The following is a 26,411-nucleotide window of genomic DNA, read 5'->3' as shown; positions in this document are numbered from 1 at the left end:
GTACAGGGGCCCAAGCACTTGGGCCATCCTCCACTGCCCTCCCGGGCCACAGCAGAGAGCTGGACTGGAAGAGGAGCAACCGGGACTAGAACCCGGCGCCCATATGGGATGCCAGCACTGCAGGCAGATTAGCCAAGTGAGCCACGGCGCTGGTCCCCATGCTCTTTTCAAATACAAAGGGAGTCAGGGCTAGGGAAAGAGTGAGAAGAAAAAGGTACTACGTTGTGACTGAAGCAAAAATAAGCAAATGAGTCCAAGAGGATAAAAAAAAAAAATACAAACAATGGTCCTTCACCTCAGAAACCTCTGGCCGCTTGTTTTGCCATAGAGGAAGACAAATGTTACAACGTCATGCTAACCAATCAGCAGCCCTGTGGGCCTCAAACCAGGAAGCCCTTGAAGGTAGGCTGTTTTAAAGGGTGCAAGTGAAACTTCTGCCTCTCAGCTAGTTTTCGTTCCCTATGCTTGCAGGATGGGAAAGCAGATGTGAGATCCCTCATGGCGAAATTCAACACCGGGGACACCGTGACCGAAGAGGTCTCGGTTACCAGTCGACCCTTCCGAGTCCCGGGCCAGAACTCGCCTTCCGGGATCCAGGCAAAGAAGAACTTATTCAACAGCCCGGGAAATGGCAGCCCCCCGCCAGGACACGGCAGCCTTCCTAAATTTGGGTCCCCAAAGCCACCTTTGGGGGCGAAACCTTCTGAGGAAAAGATGAGCAAGGACCCCAAACCCCCATTTTTAAAGCCAACTGGAGTGGGCCAAAGATTCGGGACTCCAGCGAACGTGGCCGCCAGAGACCCTGAGCTGAAGGCTGGATTTCCGAAACCTGTAGGCCCCAAGCCCATCAGCGGGCCCAAGGAAGGGCCCAAGGAAGAGCCCAAGGCCACGTTTCCCCGTCCTCCGGGGAGTAAGCCGTCCCCGCACACCCTAAACCAAGACCGTGACTTGAAGCCCGGGCCTCCTCCTCCCCCTGCTCCAGCCCCAGAAAATGAACAGAAGCAAGTGTTCCCGAAGCTGGCTGGGGTCAAAGGCAAGTTTATGGCAGCCTCCCAGGACCAAGACCCCAAGCCCCCCTTCCCCAAACCCACCTTCTGCCAGAAGCCGGCCCCAAGCGCCGAGGACGTGCGTGAAGACGAGAGTCCTAGTCGGAGTGTGTCCTCCCAGAAGGGACCGCCGGCTCCCCCAGGAGCCAAATCCAAAAGCATCCCATTCAAACCTTCAAGGGAGGACCCTGAGAGCAAAGACCATGGGAGTGACACATCCAGCTCCCCTTTCCCTGGCGTGGTTCTGAAACCTGCGGCCAGCAGAGGCGGCCCGGGCCTCTCCAAAGCTGGCGAGGACAAAAAGGAGGATCGGAAGATAGATGCTGCTAAGAACGTCTTCCTGGACAAAGCGAGTCAGGAGGAGTCGGCCCCGGGGGCTCCTCCTGCCAAGTTCCCCAAGGCGCCTTCCAAGCTGCCGGTGGGGGGACCATGGGCCCAAAGTCAAGAGAAGGAAAAGGGAGAGAAGAACGCAGCTGCCCCAAAGCGGAAGCCACTGCCGCCACTATTTACCTTGGGTCCACCTCCACCAAAACCCAACCGACCACCAAACGTTGACCTGACGAAGTTCCGAAAAGCTGCTTCTAGAAACAGTGAGTTCTTTTTGCGCTTGCTCTTCAGTGTGGTTGGAGCGTAACAGAGAGTGTTTTGCCTGCAGGGGCACAGAATTTGTAATGGGGCATCATTCCACGGCTGGTGCCCGTGTGTGCATGGCATGACTTTTCTTTGACCTGTTTTTTCTTTTGTGTGAGAGGGGTGTGGGAAAGGACGAAGTTTTGGTTGCAGGGAAGCATTCTGGGAGAAGAGGCGTTGGCGAGCTGGCTGTTTGTAGGGAGAGGGAGAGGAAATACATCCACTTAATTGATAAGTGGCTTTGGGTGATAAAAACACTGTATGTACTTCCTTAGTTGAGTTTCATTTCTCTTGAGGGAGACTGAAGTTTGTTTCTGTAGCACCACAAAGGAGTTAAGAAAGTGAGTATATGTCTTTATGTCAGTAGCTCTCAAACAGGGACAATTTTGATGGCCAGGGGACATTTTCAAGGTCTGGAGGCAACTGGAGGATGCTACTTACAGATTAGCAGGTGGAAGCCAGGGATGCTAATAAACACCCTACAAGGCACAGAACAGCTCTCTGCTGTCATGAGTTATCCAGACCAAAAATGTCAGTCATGCAAAGGTTAAGGAGCCCTCTTGTAGATGATTTCAAATCTCTGTGCAATTCATCATGTTTCCAAAGCACAGCATTCAAGGAAGAGAGGAACAGGAATCTCATGAGACGATACTTCGTGTTTCGTACGGCAGTTATTTCCCATTTCTCAGTATAAAACTCTGTGGCCTTTCCTGAGCCCTAAAGCAGTACATCGCTGGGAAAATATGCCTGACAAAGAAGTGTGTGCTGCTCCTACTGGGTCAGTAGTTTAATTCTGAACCAGAGATGTCACTGCAACACTGTGGCGTGTAGTGCACGTTGATGCTGAACAATGCGGTGAAGATTGACAGCCCTGCACCGCGAGGGCAGACGCTCATTCGTGCCTGAGATGATTTATATTTTAGGCAAATGATGTGCAGCTGTGGTTTGTCATGAGGGAAAAAGGGGGGTACTTAGAAGTGACTGTGCCACTATTAGTCATATTTGTCTCCTTACAAAAGTATGGTCAAATTAAAGCAGTTCTGGGACCAAAGATTGTTTCTCATTTTTGCACCATTGAAGCATCTTGCCCTAGATTATCTTCATGAGCTTAGAATTCTCTGTTGACAAAGTGATTCGGGACCAAGTCCTCCATTTGTCATGTAGGAAGTGAGTTTAGAATGACCCCAGGATCACTTTCTTCTAGGAAGATAGTCTGGTTACAACCAGCATCTCCTCCTCATCTGTCAACCTGTTTCAGTACTAGTTCATAATTCAGAACTGTTATTTTTCTGAGACCTTCTAGAAGGTTCTTTTTACCCTTTCTTCTTTCTTCTGTACCTCAAATTTTAAAAAATGACTATCAAAGTCTTCATTTAGAGGTGAACATTTGACCTAGTCATTAAGACGCCACTTGGCATGCTTACATCCCATCTCGGAGAGCTTGGGTTCAAGTCCAAGCTCTCCTCCCAGTTCCAGCTTCCTGCTAACACATACCCTGGGAGGAATCAGATAATGGCCCAAGTAGTTGAGACCCTGCCACCTACATGGGAGACTCAGATGAGTTCTTGGCTCCCAGCTTAGGCCTGGCCCAGGCCCAGCTGTTGCAAGCATTGGAGAATAAGTGGGCAGATGAAGATTTCACCCTGTTCTACATCTAAAATAAATAAATTAATTAACTTTTTGAGTCTCATGAGATAAGTATAGTAATAAATACAATGCTGATTGGGGCTGGCACTGTGGCTTATCGGGTAAAGCTGCCACCTGCAATCCTGGCATCCTATATGGGCATCGGTTTAAGTCCTGGCTGTTCCACTTCTGATCCAGCTCTCTGCTATGGCCTGGGAAAGAAGTGGAGGATGCCACAAGTCCTTGGGCCCCCATACCCTCATGGAAGACCTGGAAGAAGCTCCAGGCTCCTGGCTTTGGATTGGCCCAGCTCTGGCCATTGCAGCAATTTGGGAAGTCAACCAGCAGATGGAAGACCTGTCTTTCTCTCTCTGTCTCTCTCTCTGCCTCTCTCTCTCACTCTCTCTCTCTCTCGTTGCCTCTCTCTCTCTGCCTCTCTGTAACTCTGCCTTTTAAATGAAATAAATGAATCTTTAAAAAAACCTTTGATCATGATATTTTTATTTATTTATTTTTCATTTTGTTTGGAAGACAGACAGACAGATGAGAGAGATCGTCTGTCCACTTGTTCACTCCCCAAATGCCTGCAACATCCAGGACTGGGTCAGACCAAAGCCAAGAGCCAGGAACTCAGTTCACATCTCCTTCATAAGTGGCAGGGACTCAACTACTTGAGCCATCACCTACTGCTTCCCAGGGCATCACTACTTTCAAACAAAACAAAACAAAAAGCAAACCGTCATTGTACGCTGACTCACGCCAGCGAAATGACTCATATTAAGCAGAAGTCCGTGGACCTGTTCTGTGTCCTCCATTCTCAGGTCTGGGTCATGGTCATACTTGCTTGTTGCTGGACTTGGCATTTACAGAAACGCAAATGAAGTCTTCCTTCTGACTATGCAGACTGGCGAGGTCATCACGGAACTGATTTTAAATGCAATGTCCCTGCAGTTGCCACTGCAGAGTTGGCAATGCATCTCCTTCTCTTTCCTCTCCTCGTCACAGCCCAGTCCTCACCTGCCTCCCCACTGCCCACACACGCAGGACACCATCTAATCTCCCCAACCTCGGCTCTCCCAGGACATGCTGAGCCCCAAAACATACCCGGCTCCCTCTTCATCTTCCTCCTCCACAAACCAAAACTCGGACCCTCTTAATGTCAATGGACTCTGACTTGATATCAAGAATAAGCAGTGTGCTTTGTCACTTTAAATTCTTAATAATAGCCCCTTCAAAACATTCACCTTTTTAAAAAATTTACATTTTTTAAATTTTTATTTCATAAATATTCTGGCTCAAAAATGCAGCAAATATAAAACGGTACACAGTGAAAAGTCACCATTAGTCCTTGTTTCCTGGGTGTTTCCAGTCTTGTCCCATGGAAGCACTCTTCTCTTCTTATATGTCCATCCCAAGTTTCTCTGTGTTTACACAAGCAAGTATAAATAGAGATACTACTCCCCCTGCTTTGTACCCAAAAGGTAGAATATAGGGGTAGGCGTGATGGTGCAGCGGGTTAAGCTTTTGCTTGTGACACCCGCCTCTATTATGCGAGTGCGGACTTGAGTCTCGCTGCTCTGCTTCCAACCCAGCTCCCTGCTAATGCACCCTGGGAGGCAGCATGTGATGACTCAATGGCTCGGGCTCCCACCACCCATGTGGGAGGCCCAGATGAAATTTCAGGCTCCTGGCTTTGGCCTGGCCCAGACCTGGCTGTTGCAGGCATTTGGGGAATGAATCAACAGATGGAACTTATATCTCTCATTCTCTCTCTCTCTCTCTCATTCTAGCTTTCAAGTAGATGAAAATAAATTAACATGTTTTTAAAAGTACAATATATTATATGAAACTCTGTGACCCTTGCCTTTTAAAGTACTCATTAGTAATTAAATAAATGCCATACACCTTTAAAAAGTAGTAACTGATTACTCATTAGAACTGCATAATATTCTGATAAATGGATGATTAGCCCAACTGAGCTAATAATTTCCATTGTTTCCAAAGGTTTTCTGTTAGAATCAGTGCTTCAGAAAGTAAACTGGTGTGTGAGCCACAAAAAAAAAAAAAGTGTTATTTTCCAAACACAGAGAATGTCTTTATAGTCAAGTCTACTGACTCCTGATCCCGCCACAGCTATTTTTCCCTAAATCTTCCTAGAAAGACTTAGATAATTTAGCCATTGCCTTTAAGAATGTTAAAATACACCATAATCAGAAAGTATATAATTACATTTTATTATAGCTAGAAAACAAGATGAGTAGTTTAAAAAGAATTAAATTCATGTAGTAGCAGAACAAAAAACATTCAAGATTCTATTATTTATCATTCTAGAGTATCTAAGTGGTAAATATGTTCAATATGTAGAAGCATACATTTGAGGTGTGTTGTATGCACAATGGGAATGATATTAAGATCTCTTAAATATAATTCTCTTCTTCAATTCACAAGTGAGGGCTGAAGCAGAACAATGGGACTGCTCCGAAGTCACACACCTGAGGTTAAAAGCAGTATCTTCCTATTTCAAGTTCAGTTCTTTCTTCACATTCTTTCCTGCCTCTGGATAATATATCTGCTAACATGTTGAGGTTTGGAATGTATGTATATGGTTTATATTGAACACATATACTTCAAATACATACACATGATTTCAACTTTTCTCAAAGGATGCTCTAAATTTTCTCTTTTAGTACTGATTCAGTGACATAGATAGGGCACTTCTAATGAATTCATTTTAAATCAAGGGGCAGAGTGGCTGGGCTATTAATTAGTATTGTGGCGAATGGTATAGGGACAGATAGGAGACTTGTTTTCCATATATTGTAGACTTCAGAGGCAAACACTTAAGGTTTAAACACCACTCACTTATTCACTAGCTGAGAACCTTAGACAAGTTGCTTTACCCTCATCAGTATCAATTTTCTTCATTTGAAAGAAATGAAGTTAAGGCTCCCTACTTCCCAGCATGTTACGAGGATTAAATGAGATTATGTTTGAAGTGCTTACTAATACAGGGTCTGCCATATCATAATAACACTATCTGTAATTTTATGATTTTTATTAACACTAAAATTTTACTGCCAGCCTCATCCTGGCTTGATCATCTTATATTATGAAGATTATTCTAGGACATAAAGAAGTGCATTTTACAAACTTCTGTTTGTAATATGTGGATTTGTTAGAACTTTATGTAAAATTGTGCTGAAGAATTAGACAGTGATTGCCAGGGAGAGGTTTCTCTGCAGAAGTTCTTGAAAGTTCTTCCCTCGGGTGTCCCCTTCCCATGGGAAAGTGGCAGGAGCGCAGTAAGTGAAGTGTCTGGTGGATGGGGATCACAGCCACCCCCAGGCTTTGCTGCCTCCTGCTGACCGAGACCAAAGCAAGCTATCTAACGCAACCAGAGATGGAGAAAGACCACGGAGCCAGAGTCGAAGGCTGTCATCCCCAGACACTGCATCGTCAAAGGCAGGTTGTCCAGGTCGTCGTGTCCAGAGTCCATTTGCTTTCCCCATTACCCATTGATTGTGCAGAAATAGAGAAATCTGCCCAATTTGCAGATTTGTGGATCAGGGTCTGCCACGGCTAGTTAGGGTACTCGCTTTCAGGAGCACTGCTTCTAGGCATGGTGCTGCAGACCCTAAGATTTTCTGCAGTTGGGGTTTTTACTGCAGCTCCGCCGAATGCATGTACTAAACACACTTACCCCAGTATGAATTTTCATACAGCAGAGCTTCACTATAAATTATCTGCTACATATTATGATTAAAAATTCATCCATTTTCTTGTAGTAATATGGAAGAAAAAGAGATTATTTGCCTTAGAAAAAATAAGATTCTATTTCAAAATGTTTATTCACTAAGATTTAATAAATACAAATTGGAACCAAGTAAAATGCTTTGCTGGGGAATATACAGATTTACCGTAAATAGACCACTTTTATTGTTTCTGAAAATAATTCTACTAGTGTCCAAATTAGCTAAAGTTTCAGCTAGCAAATACAAGTTTTCATAACACCAATGCCATTTTCTTAGCTTCCCCATCATTCCTTTCTTTCCCAGTTCACATTTAATCCTTAAGCCTCATCCTTAGATGTACCCTACATCTTTTATTATCTCTGTCCCATGTGCTAACCATCAAAGTATTTACCATTTATTGAGGACTTACTGTATATCAGATGTACATCACCCTGTTTATTCCTCCCAGCCATGAGATGGGAGTTCTGCAAGGAAACTGAAGCTCCGACAGGTTAGGTAACTGATTCCATAGACTGTGTCCCTACCCGCACCTGCATGCTGAGTCGCCTCTCTTGGAACGTAGGTTACCATGAAGTAATAAATCAGGGGCAGGCGCTGTGGCACAGAGGGCTACACTGATGCTTGGGGTGCCCACATCCCATATCAGAGTGCTGGTCTGAGTGCTGACCACTCTACTCCACAGCTCAGTGCTAGTGCACCTGGGAAGCGGCCGATGATGGCTCAGGTATCTGAGTCCCCACCACAGCCATGGGAAACCCAGATGGAGTTTCTGGCTTCCGGCTTCTGTCTTCACCCTGGACGAACTGCTGCAATCATTTGGGGAGCAAAGAGCAGATGCAAGATTCTTCCTCCTTCTCTCCCTCTCTCTCCCTCTCTCTGACACTCTGCCTTTCAAACGTATAAATCTTTTTAAAAATCAAACATAAACACCCCCCAAAGTCTCATTACTCTCCCTTTCAGGGGCCTTTAATTGAAATATGTCATCATGATGATGAAGAATACCACTCTAAGTTCTATGAAGACAGACACTGTCTGCTTACTGTTGTTTTTCATTCAGAGCCAAAGAAATAATAAAAGTTATTTTCTCAGAAATAGATAAATGTCTATTTAATCAGCATTCAGTTGCTCCCAGGTTTTCCCATATCAGATTGTAATGTCCCATAAGTTTACCAATTCCTTTAACACATCAAATAACCCCTACCAATCGACCAGCCCTCGAGGGCCACTATGAACCGGGGATCTCAGCATAAGCGACACAAAGAGCAGAGCCCGAGATACAGTTTTCCCTAAGACTGCTAGGTTCTCCTATTTCGATTGAAACATCTAAGGAACTAGTTAATTGGGCAGCTTGCTTGGGTTTAACCTCATTACAGAGATGCCTCAAAAGATTCCCCTGTCTTAACCACACAAAGCCCTACTCGAATCTCACGAGCTGCCCCTTAGCTTTTCCACTTCAAGTTCTAATCGGTTCTTCTAAGATGGAGCAGCACTCGGTCTGAACCCTGTTCTCGTTCAGGGGTGAGGAGCATCCGGCCTGTGAGCTGGACAAGGCCAGCAGAATCATCTGGTCAGACCCAGCCAGGGCTGCCACAGACAGGACTTGAAATTCAATAGATCCATAGCAGGCTCGAGTTCAAGTTCATAATTGTGTAGGACCCAGGAAATGGTTTTACAAATATCCAAGTGGCCCTTGGCAGAAAAAAGGTTCTCCCCTGTGACTTAAACAAAATGTTCCCCACGGTGTTGTTTCTCAACATCATCCCTTGGACTTTTTTTCTTTGAAAGGCAGAAGGAGAGGGGAAGAACTAGGGAGGGAGAGGGAGAGAGAGAGAGAGAGGAGAGAAGCAGGGAGAATACCTCCTTTCTGCTTGTTCACTCCCCAAATGCCTACTACAACAATAAGAACTAGGCCTAGCCTAAGGTCAGAGCCATGATCACAACTTGGTCTCCTGCAGTGGGTTGCAGGGACCCACATACTTGAGCTTTCACCTGCAACTTCCCAGAATATGCGAATATGCAGCAGTAGGAAGCTGGAGTCAGAAGCAGGGCTGGGACTCGAACCCAGGCCCTTCAATATAGGATGCAAGAATTCTGAGGGCAGTCTTCAACACAGCACCAAACACCTGCCCCCTAAGGCTTTTTAAATTCAGTTTCTTCATCATTTTTGTAAGCTGTGTATATAGTTTTTATTTTTAAATTATGGCATTTCATTTTAATTTTTCATCTTTGAAAATGAATTCTTTTTTTTTTTTTTTTTTTTTTTTGTCCTCAAGGTTTGGTGGCTTAGGCAGGGTACAACTATGTCACTCATTCTGTCATCGTGTCTCAGGAGAGCTGAGGTTGCCCTTTGCGCTCAGGCCCTGAGTTTTCTCTTCTGCACGCACAGGGGCCACACCCGTTCTTTTGATTGGCTGATGCATGAGGAGCACCTGTAGTAGCTCTCATGCAGTGGGATCCATTTGTCTTCCCCTAAGGACTGCAGCTTGAGTTCTGAGTGCCCCTGGACTGCAGTTGTCTCTGGGGTGAATGATTGCTGTGCTGGCTGGGGGTCTGGATTAGGTGCCGTTACCTAGGCTGTCATACAAGCCCTGTATCTGCAAGGCCCTTACCTAGGCTCCCATGCACACCCTGTATCTGCAAGGCCCTTACCTAGGCTCCCATGCACACCCTGTATCTGTAAGGCCCTTACCTAGGCTCCCATGCACGCCCTGTATCTGCAAGGCCCTTACCTAGGCTCCCATGCACGCCCTGTATCTGCAAGGCCCTTACCTAGGCTCCCATGCACGCCCTGTATCTGCAAGGCCCTTACCTAGGCTCCCATGCACGCCCTGTATCTGTAAGGCCCTTACCTAGGCTCCCATGCACGCCCTGTATCTGCAAGGCCCTTACCTAGGTTCCCATGCACGCCCTGTATCTGCAAGGCCCTTACCTAGGTTCCCATGCACGCCCTGTGTCTGCAAGGCCCTTACCTAGGCTCCCATGCACGCCCTGTGTCTGCAAGGCCCATACCTAGGCTCCCATGCACGCCCTGTGTCTGCAAGGCCCTTACCTAGGCTCCCATGCATGCCCTGTGTCTGCAAGGCCCTTACCTAGGCTCCCATGCACGCCCTGTATCTGCAAGGCCCTTACCTAGGCTCCCATGCACGCCCTGTATCTGCAAGGCCCTTACCTAGGCTCCCATGCACGCCCTGTATCTGCAAGGCCCTTACCTAGGTTCCCATGCACGCCCTGTATCTGCAAGGCCCTTACCTAGGTTCCCATGCACGCCCTGTGTCTGCAAGGCCGGCCCTGGCAGCTCATCCCGCCTCTGCCCCGGCTACCGCCCTGCTATGGCAGTGAAGGCTTTTCTGCTTGAGGATGTTTCTTGATCTTCCCCAGGCAGTTCACTTGCCCATGAGTCCACTTCTCCAACCTGGAAGGTATTAGACGAGTAGGTTTTGCTATAATTACTGTCTTGCCCTCGGTGTTGCTTCTGAGCATGGAGGACAGGTGGAGAGCTTAGCTCACCTCCTGTAGCACCAGATCCTTCTGTTTCATTCCTTCCCCACCCCTTAGTAGAATTTGGTTTATGAGGTTATTCTCTCTTACTTGTCAGGTAGCTGCTAGTGAGTTTGGGATAATGTTTCGTCATATTTTGGTTTTAATTGTTGTTATTTATATTATTATCGTGCAAGTCCCTTCTTGTTGTTTAAAACCAACTAGATAATTGAGGGGGCAGCAACATTTCCAGTAGACCACACATTCAGCCATCACAAGGCAGGAACGAGAGGCATAAGCTGAGTATCCACCACAAGCCTCATTCCATGCCTTTGGGCTGTGCTCCTGGTCGGTGACACCACGATACTGACCCCAGCGCCTCCCCAAGTCTAATGCTCTGCTGATAATAAAGTAGCAGGAAGGCCCAGCCATCTGACGGGGGCCTGACCCCCAGGGCTAGTGACAGACTTGACCTCAGCTACCCAGCAGAGGCCCCGCGAGCAGTCAGAGCTTCAGCTCGTATCAGTCAATCAGTTCATATTTAGCATTGGAGCCAAACGGCTACTGGATGGAGAGTGAACTAGGAAAAGGAAAACACTTCCGGGCCACCCTGGGGGGCAGAGGTGAATTTCTTATCCTCTGAGGCTGTGTCATTTTGCCCCTACAATGTCCCCTCAGCATTTCCAGGTCCTTGGCTCTTTGCTTGGTGCTCAAGTTGACCTTCAAAATTCTTTCTGCTCAGGCACCAACTATTCTTTTAATACGAACTTCAGCTCAGTGATAGTGCATCCTTATCTTTTCATCTACAGGAACTGTCCCCTTAGAATGACACTTCCCAGCTAATTAGAGGAACTGTCACTTCTCTTAGTTATGGGAGCAGAAATTTCCATAACACATAGGTTAGGGTGACTTGCCATGATTGAGTGGAGCATGTATGATGAGATAATTTACTACACACCCAATTCAATAAAAATTATGATTCCTAAAATATCAAAAGCATTAAAAGGAAATTACAACTTGTTTGAGGAAGGAACAAAGTTGAAAAGAAAGTTTAGTAATCAAATATAGATACCTAGGAATCTAATAAATACTATAAAAGCTCTTCCTAATCTACTTCCAGTTGTGCTTATTACACATATCAAATAAAGAAACTAGGCAGGAAAATTTGGATAAATGTATGTGTTATGATTCATGCTACTCACTGGGCAGGAGATGCCTTGCTTCACACCATCTGTTAAGATAACTTTTAAGCCAAGTCAAATAAAACTCTTTATTAAAGCATTAGATTCCCAGAATATGCATTTGGCATTAAAACTGCTTTTTTTTTTTTTTTGCTTTGATTAAAACTATTTCTGTTGTGTAGGGTTCATATGCTATAGGTATGTCTTTGTGAATATACTTTTTACTTTCAAAACAAAATAAAACTGACTTCTCTAATATAAAAAAAAATGAACTCCAGCTGCTGGATGAATAAAAGTAGCCTTGAGAGCAGAAATGCAGCTACTGGTTTGACAAAAGATCAGCAAATTTGAGAGAAGGTACCATCATGATAGTTAGGACGCGGCGGGAAAGCCCAGAGGACCATGTAGGATCCTCCATCGTTTATTTTCCCAGAATATGAGAAATAAGGGAGAGAAAAGGGGGCCAAAAATAGGGACATCTCACTACTCTATGCACCACTCGTAACCAGATAGATAGGAAACCTTTTTCTCTTCTGTTTAAATTACCACCAAAGCAAAAAAACATTTCACTTCATTCTGTCTGGCAAATCAACGGTGGAAAACAAAAAGAAACAGCCACACCACCCAGTAGTAATAGATGCTATCAGAAAAAGCAACGGAAGATGAGACATCTGAGACATCTGGTAGAGAAAAAGCTCCGAACAAAAACCGTGTGAGGTTTTTCTTTCCCTCAAAAAAAGAACCTGCTGTGTAGAATCCGCTGTTTGTATTTATGACAACGGTCCCTGTCCCCACAGCTGCACGTCACCATGGCACTGCAGCTCTCTCAGTCTCCAGCCGGGCAAATGTGTGCTTTTCCAGAGTGCCAGCAGGGCTGGTGAGGTAAAGAGGGGTGCACATAACACCATTGCCTCTCGTTTCTTGGTTTTCTCAAAATCCTGAGACCACTCAGATGCTCATTGGATCTTCTTTTTTTTAAAAAAAATTTAATTTTATTTATTTGAAAGACAGAGTTAACGGAGAGAGGTAGAAACAGAGAGGTCTTCCATCCACTGGTTTACTCCCCAATTGACTGCAACGGCCAGAGCTGGGCTGATCCGAAGCCAGGAGCCAGGAGCTTCTTCCAGGTCTTCCACGCGAGTGCAGAGGCCCAAGGACAAGGACTTGGGCCATTCTCCACTGCTATCCCAGACCATAGCACAGAGCTGGACCAGAAGTGGAACAGCTAGGACTTGAACCGGCACCCATGTGGGATGCCGGCGCTTCAGGCCAGGGCTTTAACCCGCTGCACCACAGTGCAGACCCCTCATTGGATCTTCTAAAGCCACCTGGGTGGCTGTAGGACTGGCACCATCAGGCAATGAAAAATTTGTTCCCCAAAACTGGTAAGGCTGATACACATTGCAGTCATCCAAAGTATATTTGTTCACTTTATTCCAGAATAAAATGTGTTCAGCTATTATCAGGGGACAAAAGAAGCATAGATGAGTGCCAAGAGTTCCTCTTATGTTTGACTTTTTTATTCATGTTTATTTGAAAGAGAGAGAGAAAGACATTTCCCATTGGCTGATTTATTCCCCAAATGCCCACAACGACTGGAGCTAGGCCAGGCCAAAACCAGGAGCCAGGGACTCAACCTGAGTCTCCTACTGGGATGCCAAGGACCCAACTACTTGAGCCACCGCCTGGCTACACATTAGCAAGAAACTGGAAGCAGCAGTAGAGCCCCCAGGCTTCAACCTAGCATTCTGCAGTCCCAGGTGGTGTCTTACTGAACCTCTGCTCCACGTGCTTGCCCCCACTTCCTATTTTTCTTCCAAATCATTACTTTCAACAAGTTGAAGTACTCAGCTATTGAGGATCTAGACAGTGGTACCCTCTGGAATGGGTGGGACAACAGACACCCCACCCCCCCCAACACACACACACACAGCCATGATGCGCCCCTTAACCATTTTACAAATAGCAGTTTTATGCAGAAGGAGGATAAGGCAAGTCTACGGAAGACGTGTCAATCATGCATGTTTCTCTAAAGTAAAGAGAATTTTCTGGTCCGAACAGAAGCCGCTAAACAAGCAGGAAGCCTCCCTCCTTTGTGGGAGAGGCTGTCTTTGATGGCTCTGAAGCCGGAGTACGTAGTGCTCCTGGGGAGACATTGCGCAGCTCCGGCTGGCAGTGTAAAATCAGATAAGGTTTTGAGAGCTACGGCGGCGAGAGCGCTACTTAGCAGTCACGGACTCTCACTTCCTCACTAACCCTGAGCGGTAGCCCAGGGCTGCTGTGTTCTGGTGGAGCATTAGAAGGTGAGGCAGCTCATGCCATAACCCTTGCAAGTAACTCCTACCCCACCATCTGTCTCCTCCTATTTGCCTGATTTCTTCTTCTAAGTGGCGATACTTTTTTCAAAAACCCTATTTTGTTTCTGTGTCCTCTGCATATCTCCTTTCTTTTGGGTCAGTGAACCCCACAGAAAACACTGGGCTCTTTCTTTTTTCTTTTTTTTTTTTTTTTTTTTTTTGGAGGTGTCAGAGCCAAAGGGGCTGTGGAGTGCTTAACTACTAAGAAAACCCAGAGAAGAGTAAGTGGTAACATGATTTTAAAATAGAAAAGCTGAAAAACTGGGCTCCTTGAAACCAGGATAAAGTTAGTTCCAAATACCAGCCCTTGTTTTATTTGAGAAATCTAGTGTTCTCTGCAGGAGATCAATGAAGGAGTGAGTGACTGCATTTACCAAGGTCACTGCTGGTTTCCAGCTCCTGCTGCTTCTAATCTGGATGGCTTTGGAAGTTGCCTCCATAACTCTGTATTGCTGTCCCTCAGAGTGATTCTCCCTAATCTTCATCTCAACCACTCAGCAAAGGCCATTGTGTGCAGGACAGAATTCCCTGAAGGTCTGAGGAGCTAAAAGGGTTTACACTGCATCACGGATAGAAACTTAGGGATCAGAGCAGTGGTGCAGCCGGGAAGCCATCACCTGCAATGACGGCCTCTCATATTGGGAGTGCTAGTTCAAGTCCCACGGCTCCTATTCTAATCCACCGCCCTATTCATGCCGCTGGGAAAGCAGCAGAAGATGGCCAAAGTATGTAGGCCCCTTCCACCTACACGCGAGCCCTGCGGATAGAAGATCTCTGTCTCTGTCTCTCTCTCATTGCCACTATGTCTTTCAAGTAAATAAAATAAGTATTTTTTAAGATTTTATTTATTTACATGAGAGGTAGAGTTACAGACAGAGGGGGGAGAGACAGAAAGAAAGATCTTTTATCTGCTGGTTCTCTCCCCAAATGGCCACAATGGCTGGAGCTAAACCAATCCGAATCTAGGTGCCAGGAGCTTCTTCCCAGTCTCCCATGCAGGTGCGGAAGCCCAAGCACCTGAGCCATCCTTTACTGCTTTCCTAGGCCAAGGCAGAGAGTGAATCAGAAGTGGAGCAACCGGGACTAGAACAGGTACCTATATGGGATGCCGGCACCACAGGTGGAGGTTTAGCCCACTATGCCACAGCAGCGGCCCTTAAAATAAGTATTTAAAAAAATAAGTTCAAATGGACAACAGACACATGAAAATATTCTCAGGATCACTAGCCATCAGAGAGAGGCAAATCAAAATCACAATGAGGCTGGCCGTGGCTCAACAGGCTAATCCTCCGCCTTGCGGCGCCAGTACACTGGGTTCTAGTCCCGGTTGGGGCGCCGGATTCTGTCCCAGTTGCCCCTCTTCCAGGCCAGCTCTCTGCTATGGCCCGGGAGTGCAGTGGAGGATGGCCCAAGTCCTTGGGCCCTGCACCCACATGGGAGACCAGGAAAAAGCACCTGGCTCCTGGCTTCAGATCAGCGCAGCACGCCGGCCGCGGCGGCCATTGGAGGGTGAACCAATGGCAAAAGGAAGACCTTTCTCTCTATCTCTCTCTCTCACTGTCCACTCTGTCTGTCAAAAATTTTTAAAAAATCACAATGAGATTTCACCTCACCCCAATTAGAGTGGCTATCATATAGAAATCAAAAAATAATAAATGCTGGTGAGGATGGGGGGGGTACCCTAATCCTCTGTTGGTGGGAATGTAAACTGGTACAGCCACTGTGGAAGACAGTATGGAGATACTTCAGAAATCTGAAAATAGATAGACCATATGACCCAGCCATCTCACTCCTGGGAATTTATTCAAACAAAATGAAATCAGCATATAAACAAGTTATCTATACCCTCATGTTTATTGCAGCTCAATTCACAATAGCTAAGATATGGGATCAAACCAAATGTACATTAACTGATGGTTAGATAAAGGAAATGTGGCACATAGACACTGTGGAATACTACTCAGCCATAAAAATGAATGAAATCCTGTCTTTTGCAACAGAATGATGCCACTGGAAACCATTATTCCTAGTGAAATAAACCAGTTCCAAAAAGACAAATATGTTTTCCCTGATCTGTGATAGCAAATAAAATACAAAACAATGTAATACATATGAACAAAATTGACATTTTGAGATTTGATTATTGTTTATAGCCTTTGTCTCTACTGTTGAGAAATAATGTTTTTTTTTGGGGGGGGGTTCCTTCTTACTATTTGTTGAATTCTTTACTTAATGGAGAGTTAAGCCCATGATTATAAAATAAACTAAAAGAATGTCATTGTAAAAATTAAAATAAAGAATAAGGAAGGAGGTGGAGGGGAGGGTGAGAAGTATCACTATGCTCCTAAACCTGTATATATGAAATTTGTTCACCTTATATAAATAAAAAAATTAATTTAAAAATCGGTAAAAGTCCAGGAATTTAAAATGCATATTGGCAGTCTCTGTTCTCCCAAAGCAGCCAGGAGTTTGGTGACACAGGCTCCTGCCTTCTCCCTGTGGCTTACTCCCTCCTACCTTTTCCTCATTTCTCTGGCCCACTTTTTCCATTTTCTTATTCAGGACAATTCAGCCATCTCCAACCCAGTCCTTGAGTTCAGCTCTTATCTTCCTTCCCATACAAGCAGAAGTTTCTCATTCAAGGGCCTCCTCCCCAGAAGTCAGTAGGAAGGCATGGCCAGGGGCAGGAAGTGGTTTTATTTTATGTTGCTATTCACAGTCATTATATTGCTATTAATGAAGTACTGAGAAACAGAATATATCCAGGAGAATATGGTCAATCGCAGTACAAACAAAGGAACTGAGTTGTCCCCTACTGTGAGGACAGGTTGTCTTAACCTCTTGTCTATGTTCAGTGCCTAATAACCAGAGATCCTTAAAACGTAAGAATGTTGAAGGGCACCTGTCTTCTACCAGCCCTGAGATTTCAGTTTTCAGGTTCTTTCCTAAGTTAAAGTGTTAAAAGGATGCCCTACAGGCTTTTCTGATCTTGGTGAACACTAAATGAGCCTCTTAGGAGAAGGATGATCAGAATGGATGGGGCTTCTGTCATACATTCAGAAGGAGCAGAAAATAAAAAAACCTCAAAAGTGGGTGTTAGTCTTTCAAAAATTCTCAGACTTTGCGTTGCATAGCAATATCCTCCGAGTTTCTCTTTCAGGAGGTCTGAGATGGAATCCAGGAGCTGGAATAGTTACTGAACTCTAATAGTTACTGATGACGCTAATGCATGTGGATCCTTGATCACAGAAACAAGTACTTGCCCTGCAGTTGTGAGAATTATTACTGTGGAGGGCAGATGGAGGTACAGGGAGGAGGTGAAGTGGTAGAAAGAGGAATGGTTTTTAACCCCTAGGTGTTTTTCTCAAACTAAAAGAAATGACAACAGAGAGGTTACTAGCTGCAAGTTACTGATTCCATCAAAACATGCAAAAGAGTGAGTAATGTGTTAAACCAACAGGTAGCACACCACGGTTGGTCTGAAACATTTACTGCACTAGGGCACGTAGGAAGGTGGCATTCAAATACCCGACAGCTGGGAGGCACAACTCTGACCTCCCCCAAGTGGCTGAGTACCAGAATCCTGAAAGTCCTGTGTAACAGCAGGCATTAATCCTTTAGTGGCTGTATCACAGAGAGGTACAGGGGACCCCCCCAAGGTCAGGAGCCCTTAGAGGCTGCAGCTGTCTCATTACTTGCACAATCAGTGGTTGGACTGTCCTCACTGCTGATCCTGGAAGAGTGGTCTGGGGTCCCACCGGTAACACCTCTAATCAAAGGCTTTCATCATTCCCCTTCCCACCACCATTCCCTGTCGTTTTCATGTCTTTTCTCTTATTTCTGCACTACAGTGACCTAAAGGTTTCCTGCACAGAGTACTTCTCACATGGCACATATAATTTACAATTCACTACATTTTTAAAAAATCATGTAGCACCAGTGGCAATACTCAAGACAAAAGGAAGGAAATAGGAGATAAATGGAGTTTGATGATCTGAGTCACTGTGCATGGTGGCCATGACAAGGGAGTCCACCCAAGGTGCTGCTCTAGGGGACTCTGCTTGTTCCCTGGGAGGGCTCAGTGCTTGGTGACAGCCTTGTGTGCCACTCACACTGACTAGGAAGGGTAGGTGATGAGAGGGAGTAGAAGTACGGGGTGGGCTTATGCCCCAAAGCTGATTAGTGCCCAAGTACAACTGTACCGGCCTCTTTACTGCACTATCTAGATAACTCTAGATAACTCGTCATTAGGTAACAATATTCAGTGTATTCCTCTTTAATTTTTAGTGTATTGAGCAGCCAGTCTTCAAGATAACCCTATGTTCATATCATCCTTAAAAGAAATCCCAGGGCCAACATCACGGTGCAGAGGATTAAGCTGCGACCTGCAATGCAGCATCCTGTATGAGCATAGTTTCAATTCCTGGCTGCTCCACTTCCAAACCTGCTCCCTGCTAATGCACCAGGGAAAGCAACAGAAGATGACCCACGTGCTTAGGCCCCTGCCATCCGTGTGGGAGTCCCAGATGGAGTTCAAGGCTCCTGGCTTCAGCCCGGCCCTGGCCTGGTAGTTGCAACCACTTGGGGTGTGAACCAGTAGGTGGAAGATCTCTTTCTCCCTCTGTCTCTCCCTCTCTCTCTGTAGCTCTACCTTTCAAATAAATAAATACATCTTAAAAATAAAATAGAATAGACCAGTGCAGAAGAAGCCCAGGTGATTGTCCTAAAATAAAAAGTATCTTTTTCAAAACAATGTTTTTAGTTGGTTCTTCAAAGAGAGGCAAGTTTGAAGAAAAGCATCCTCAAGTTGTCATGCAGCAGGCACAACCCTGTGTTTGTGAGCCTGATGATAAAAGGGAGGTGGCACCTATAGGCGCTTTCTTTTTTTTCTTTTTTTTTTTTTTTTGCAAGATTGTCAATGTGTTTTTGTAACCTGGAAATGTTTTTTAAGCTTGCTATGAAGTTGAAAGGAAAACTACAGAGAGTAGTGTGAATGCTTCCTGTTCTATGAGGATGGAGATGTATGATAAAGACAGGAGCATTTCTTTAATTTTGAAAACCTTCAGGAGTTTTCCACAATTATTTTTCGTCAGGGAGAATTAAAGACACATGCTTTGCGGCTGGAGCAACTTCATTTCCAGTACCAGCTCTGTCACTTACTGAGGGATCCTTAGGGAGGTTCTTAGCGTCTTGAAGCTTCAGTTTTCTCATCTGCTGATGGCAACGTCTGCCATGCCATAGAGGGACTGAGTATGAAAAGGAAAAGAAGAAAAAGCACTGAGCTCTGTTCCTGCTGCATCGTAGAGACTCAAATCCCTGGCAGCAACTTAACTATATTTGAGACAAAGCTCAAATGAAGATCCCATTGTAAAATAGACAAGGAACTGTAGCCATGGGTAGCTGCCTTGGGTATTGGTCATAGTGGTAATTAAATAATAATGTCATTGAATTGTTGCAGATATTAAATCACATTCTGCTTGTTTAAGCACAAAATAGATTTTATTTATCACATCAACTTGATCCTCCTTTGAAGGCAGTATCTGGCATCTCTTCTCTACCTGGAGTACTCAAAACTTTAAGGAAAACACAAGCTATGATAAAACTATGAAAGCATTTCTAAGTCTGCATCAAAAAAAGCTTATATTTTATTCCATTTTCCAATGAACTATTTGAAATGTATTACTCTGTTTCATTATGTATCACGTTGCTGTGGATTGTTCTGAGAGGAGGAGCATGGTGGGGGCAAGAGGTGCGGAGTCACCGCACAGACCCCGGGAGTCAGGTGAAAGTAGGCCAGAGGCAAGCAGCCTGTAGACTCGTTTATTTCAGTTGGTACAGCAGCTTTTTTGGCTGAGGCAGACAATCCGGTAAAGGGGCTTTTTATGCCATAACCAATCACAGCCTGTTGCCAGGCAGGTTCCATTGCCAGGTGGTTTCCGAAGCCTTTCCTGAGTAACTGATGCTCGCTTGCCAGTGGACATCTTGGCATGGCCTTCTCATTCCACCACAGTATCGGTTGCACTATTTATTGATTTCGGAATTCTCCTTTCTTGGTGTTGTCTTTAACAAAAAATCTCATTCATTTATTCATGTATTTGAGGAGGGTGGGGGTGGACTCTATCCCCTGACTTACTCCTGGAATGCTGGGGCTGACCAGGAGCTGAGAAGCCCATCTAGACCCTCCACGTGGGCAATAGGAATCCAATTTCTTGACCTGTCTCTGCTGCCTCCCAGCGTCTGCATTGGAAGAAGTCAGGAGCCAGGAGCAGGCGTCGGACTCAGGCACTCCAGTGTGGGGTGTGAGCATCCGAATGCTTGCCCTCCGTGTTGTCTGGATTTGGTATGCATGCTTGTGGTCAAGATTCAGTTGTCTGTTTCTTCTGATTGTGCAGCAGCTTGGGGAAGGAGCCAGAGTTTAGTGAACAGAGGCAGCAGCTGGGGTGCTGGAGGGGAGGCATTTCTGGGGTCACTCTTCAGGGCCGACGGTGCTTTCTCACTGGATGGTGCAGCCCCTGGACGGTGCAGCCCCTGGAGCTCTCCTCAGTCTTAGCCACTCAACATTTCTCCTGTGTTCAAGTCCAAGTGCTTGGCTTTCCTGCTTCATCCCTTCCAGCAGCGGCTGTGTGGCTGCCTTCCACGCTCAGTATTCTGCATCTCTGCATCTGAGTATGGAGCAGTCTCGTGGTGGTGCCCCCTACAGACCCCCTCTTGTGCTGTCCCCGCTTTTGCTTCCTCTTTGATCTTTTCATTCATCAGATCTGTCTTTTAGGGTCTCCTCATGGTTTCTGGCCCATAGTAAGTTCATCTTCTTATTTTCCAGCGTAATTATTATTTTTCTCTAACCTGTTATCTCTTCTAACCTTTCTAGAGATTTGTGATAAGCAGAGCTCAGCCTATCACCTTGACAGGGAACTTTTAATCATATGTTGGAGGTAGGGGAACATTAGTAGGACTTTTCATTGTTGTGAAGCATCAACATCAAGAAATTACTTGCTGCATTGTCTAAAAAGAATCCTCTAAGGTTTGCATAGTGCCAAAAGGAGTGAAAACTGCAACCATCCGGTATTGACAGCAGACAACATGCCAATGTCAAGTTTGAACCTAATAACAATAATAAAAAAAAAAAAAAAGACAGCCTCTCTAAAGAAGCTAATAGTTTGTCTGGATTTTTTTGTTTTATTTTGTTTTTACTTCTTGGACCATGTTACAGGAAAAAAAAAAAAACAGTATTTACTTAGACTATTGAGTTCTCTCTTCCTTGTCCACAAGGACTTAACGAGATTTAACAAATTTTGAACAATGTGTTCAGTGACTTAAAGGGTCACATGTTCATTGTTTGGAATGTTAAAGGTTACATATCCTCCAAAAGCAGGATTTTAGTTAGATTCCAAACTCAAGCCATAAATACTAACAACATATTACATAGAAGCAAAGTTAAATAAAACGGGGTCAAAATTATTTCTAATGACAGTATAACAAGGGGGGAAATGATTATGTAAACAAAGAGTCCATAGGCTAGAGATTAATTAATTAATATTTGATAACAAGGTACATAAAATTCCTGTAAAATCTTATAGCTGGTTCACAGTAGTTTGTGTATTACCTCTTACTTTTGAGAGGGGACTAATTGTAAAGCATACACCCAACTAGGTAGGACCTGTTACATCATTATAATAAATTTTGGGGCCAAGAGTGAATTGCCAAGCAATATATACAAAAGCTATTAAGGTGAAAGCAGTAAAAGGATGTTAAAGTTTTCTGATGCAGTGCATATATAATCATATATTCTGCAAATAAGGTTCGTCTTTCCTTTAAATGGACTATTTATCCAATGGGAAAATTAGCGAATTTCCATGCCAAGGCAAGAAGTTGATCTTTTTAGAGTCTGTGTGACCCAGCAGGTTCAAGTGAATGTTCAAAATAAATAACCCATTTAAGTTTTGTTTTCAAAATTTCACATGGTAGTAATTTTCAATGATTTAAACAGTGGCCATTATGGATTATATAAGAGAAATATACCTCTTTGTATAAGAAAGCTCACCAAACTTTTGTTGATTGTTTATTGAAGCTTTTGTTCAACTTTGCCAAGTATAGTATTGCAAAATATTTTACACTTTATTAACCAATTAGCTGAATTATAATTCACCTCAAAACTTTGATAGCTATCTTTTCTTTAGAGCTCTTGTGAAAATATCACATTTTCTGATACAGTAACAAAATTGACCTAAAAAATCAGTTTGTAATAATCTGTTAGCCTTTCTAAAAATAAAAAAATTTCTTCCTCTTCTAAGTTGTTAAAGGAAGAGGTTTCCAGAAGTGAATCTTTGGTACCTTGAACTATCACACCCAATAGCAGCTATGAAATTTCCTCCTCCCCCATTGCTCCTCAAAGCACTGTTCCTCCCTGTGTTTTCGCCATTACACTAGAATGAGCTTAGTCTCCTTTAAAAAAGAAAAATTTAGATTCCTGCCTCCCTTCAACCCCTATCCTAGCTCCCTTTCTGAATCAGAGCTGCTCACGTTGGGGCCTGGTTGTCCATTTTTAATAACCTACCCAGGAGATTCTTGTTAAATCAGCCTTTCCATACAGGGCAGATGCTTTCTACTTGGCATGGAGTCAAGAATAGCTGCAAGGAGTTGTGTCAGAAGCTCATTTTCCTTGCTATGCCTGGGGCAGGCAAGAAAGCAAGGGTAGAACACCAGAGGACCAGGACGGGCTGTGCATCGGGCAGTGATGTAAGTCACTCCAGAGCATCCCGTGTAGACTGCGGGCCGGACTTCGGTGCTCCTGGAGCAGGGCCTGGGCAGCTTTCCAGGGTCGGAGCAGAGGAGGGTCCTGGGTGGCGAGCCTTCGCTGGTTGTGCTGGGCACCCCCAGTCCTCATTAGGCGGCAGGTACCCCCAGGCTGGGGCCCAGCAGGTGCAGTGCCGTGTTCCTCTAGTTTGTGGTTGAACTCAGGCACTGCTGGACCAGGGCCTGAGTGAGCCCTTAAAAGGGAAAAGAGACTGCAGTAGGAGGCGGAGAGACTTGGGCAGCTTAAGGCGGTCCGCTTAGTTTTGCCGGCAGCGAGGCCTGCCTGCAGCTAGCTTCCACTTTCCTAAGACGAGTCTGCCCTGAACAACTTGGAAATGATGACATTTTCCTGCAACATCTGAAGAAAATACAACAACAAGGGAGAGTTACAACAGCCCGACACTGAGCGAGACAGAGGTGCCGGCAGCGGGCGAGCGCGCAGTGCGTGACTAGAGACGGCGCTCGCTTCCTCCGCTGCCCCCAGCTCCCACTTGGCTTCACCACATACTTGACATTGGCCGCGTGCAGAGTCCTCTGACCTGCAAAGACCTGAAATGCTAGCTCCCTGTGTTGGCCCTGACTGGGTCTGAGATGAACTATCAATAAAGAATGTGGTGATGCTAAAATAAGCTCTGCTTTCCTGTATGGTAACTGCATAGCTCATCCTTACTGTCCCATCTAAAATGATGGACCTGAGTCGGTTTGAAAATCTGTATTCAATTCAAGGTTGATATTAGGCAGATACCGACCTCAGGCCTAAAGGGAAGCATTTCTTTTTGTTTTTAGAAGCACCTGCTCAGTCCTCCTGTGTGCTTTCTCAGATTTCTGAATGCAGTACACATACACATGCACACACACGGCTGCCCTCCACCACACCAGCATTATCTGAAGAAGGCAAAGAAGCTGAGTGTGCAATTGAAATGAGAAAAAAGGAATTAAAGCAGTAAAAGATGGGACTGAGGAGGTAGGTGAGACTAAACCTTGATGACCACGTTAAGGATTTAGGGCTTTAGCCAAAATAGGAGAGTGACCTGGTCAAATTATGTTTGCAAAAATTTTCCTACTAGCAGTACAAATGATTAGGAGTTCAGTTACACATGAGGAGCTGGTTTCTAGAGAGCTGCAGGACAACATTGCCTCTGTAGTTGGTTGACAGCACTGTGCCCTTTGTCAAGAGGGTTAGACCTCATGTTAAATATTCTTACCGCAATAAAAACAAAATTTAGGGTCAGGCATTTGGCACAGCACTTAAAACCCTGCCTGCTATGCCCACTTCCCATATCAGAGTGCTTCATTTGAGCACTGGTTCCACTTTCAATTCCAGCTTCCTGCTAATGTGCACCCTGGAAGGTAGCATGTGATGGCTCAATTACCTGGGGATTCCTGTCACCCATGGGAGAGACCTGAGTTGAGTTTCAGACTCCCAGCTGCACCCTGGCCTGGTCCTGGCTGTTGTAGGCATTTGGAGAGTGAAACAACAGATGACACATCTCCATCTGTCTGTATGTCTGTCTCTCTCTGTCTCTTTGCCTTGTAAATAAAAATAAAGAAGTAAACAAATTTGAAAATTTGATTAGAAAAGAAAGAAAAAATTTTAAACAAAGGCAGTGTAATGGCCCATTCAAGAGCTTAGACTAAGGAGGCAGCAGGAAATAAAAGATGGATTTGAGAGATGTGTAAGTTAAAAGATGATGGATAGCTCTGTGGGTGAGATGAGTAGATATCGAGGTTGACTCCCAGGATTCTGATTTGTGCAATCAGATGGTTACAGGTTTTGGGAGAAAGACCAACATTCAGAGGAGGACTATGTGTTTTATTCTGAACTTGTTCAATATGAGGAAGTTTTAAGATTCCTTTGAGATGTAAATAGTTAGGTAGTACCAAGGTCTGGGCCTCTTAGGAGCTCCAGTTCTCGCTCTATATTGTTAATACTCCAGCCTACCCCTTGGGACCCAGTGCTTCTGTAGGGTCTTATATTTATCCTCGTCTGATGATAGACTATTATCTGCATCCGTATTGTCCAATACAGTGTTCACCAGCCACAGCAGCTATTTAAGTGGAATTAAATAAGATTTAAACTCCAGCTCCTCAGTCACTTATTCAAGCAATATAAGTATGCCAAAATTGAATCGTGGGCCTATCGACTGTGGCATTTGAATTTGTGCTGTGGTATTTGAGACTTAAATAAATCTCATGCCCCTGCAGTGCTTAGAAATAGTAGAATACATATTGCATGTTCAGTAAATGTTAGTTCAATCTCAGCATCGCCCATCTAGCAATATAGTTCTGTTGGATGTTTATAAATGTTATAATTCAAATATATTAGGAGAATCTTGGATTAAGCAAATTTAACTTAGTTTTTTTTTATATTAAGATCTTTAAGACACAATGAATACTCAAGGGAAAGCAATTTGCAGCAATTTCCAAATCTTTTGAACACAACAATTTTTCTCTCTCTTAAAATATCTCAAGAGGGACAATGTCTCATGAACTGATGTTAAGAAAAATGCTGCGTGAGATAAACGCAGAGGAAGAGATAATGTCTACCATTCAAATTCACCAGTGAGAAAGAATTTGTGTTTGCTGGGAGAGTTGTTTTACTGCAGATAGAAACAGAAACCTACTTCGTTGTTCTAAGTCTTAACGTGCTTGAGATGGGGAAGCTGAGCAAGAACAGCTCTGCAAAAATACATCACCAGCAAAGTAGGAAGTGGGCACGCTTGCAGCTCCCTACACCTTCTGCAGCTCTTGTTCAGAGATGGTCACAAGACTCCTTATCTACCACAGCTCACACAAGTGCACACACGCACGCACAGCCTCGGGCCCAGAGAGATGCCTTGGAGAGGGTACGTGTTTTGATTGTGTCCTTTTATATGTAATATTTGAAACTCCAAATGGGAAGCGAAGCAGTTGCAAAGTTTGGAAAAAGACAGTTTGGTATGCATTCTAAGTGACACGCTAAGTCTACGACAACCTGCAGCGTGCGCACTCACTGTGAGTCGTAGAGAATCCAGTCTGCCTGCAGTGATTAAATCGGACAGTACAGTGGATTGTTACAGGAGATCTGCTCTGTGTCCAAGTCTGTCAGCTTTGGGAGATCGTGGACAAATGACTTCTTGACGCACCTCTAAGGTGCCTTCTAGCTCCAGAGACCCACAAACTTAGCGGAACAGTTTGCTGATCTGTTTGGTTTATTGGTTCCCCAAGGGAAAAGAGAGGCTTCTCTAGAAGCAATATAAAAAGGCAGTGACAAAAACAATACGGGAGAGGTTAGCCACAGCCCTCAGGACACCTGGTAGGTAGCTAGTCTCCAGGGTGCAGGGCCACTGTGTAACGCTACTAAATTCAGGTCCATACAGAAATAATAAAGGTGGGCCACGAACATTTGGAAATGATGACAGCCATCAGATGATTATATTCCGCTATTGAAGGGCAAGTTTCTTTTTTCATTATTTATTTTATTTTTTTTAAAGGCAGAGTGACAAGGAGAGAGGGAGAGACACAGAGAGAAAGAGATCTTCCATCCATTGGTTTACTTCCTAAATGGCT

General features: G+C 44.7%; 1 protein-coding gene across 10 annotated transcripts in view; it reads left to right on the top strand.

The window, feature by feature from the left end:
- FYB1 (FYN binding protein 1) overlaps nucleotides 1-26,411 on the top strand; it is a 180,966-nt gene that overhangs the window by 72,156 nt on the left and 82,399 nt on the right. For all 10 annotated transcript variants that reach the window (XM_008262140.4, XM_070056664.1, XM_008262138.4 and 7 more), the window contains exon 2: nucleotides 472-1,636. In XM_008262140.4, coding sequence (XP_008260362.2) covers nucleotides 472-1,636 — 1,165 coding nt within the window. The remainder of the gene's footprint in view (nucleotides 1-471; nucleotides 1,637-26,411) is intronic.

The sequence above is a fragment of the Oryctolagus cuniculus genome, chromosome 14 (genome assembly GCF_964237555.1).
Source record: "Oryctolagus cuniculus chromosome 14, mOryCun1.1, whole genome shotgun sequence".
NCBI classification, from domain to species: domain Eukaryota; kingdom Metazoa; phylum Chordata; class Mammalia; order Lagomorpha; family Leporidae; genus Oryctolagus; species Oryctolagus cuniculus.
This window is presented reverse-complemented; position numbering and strand designations above follow the sequence as displayed.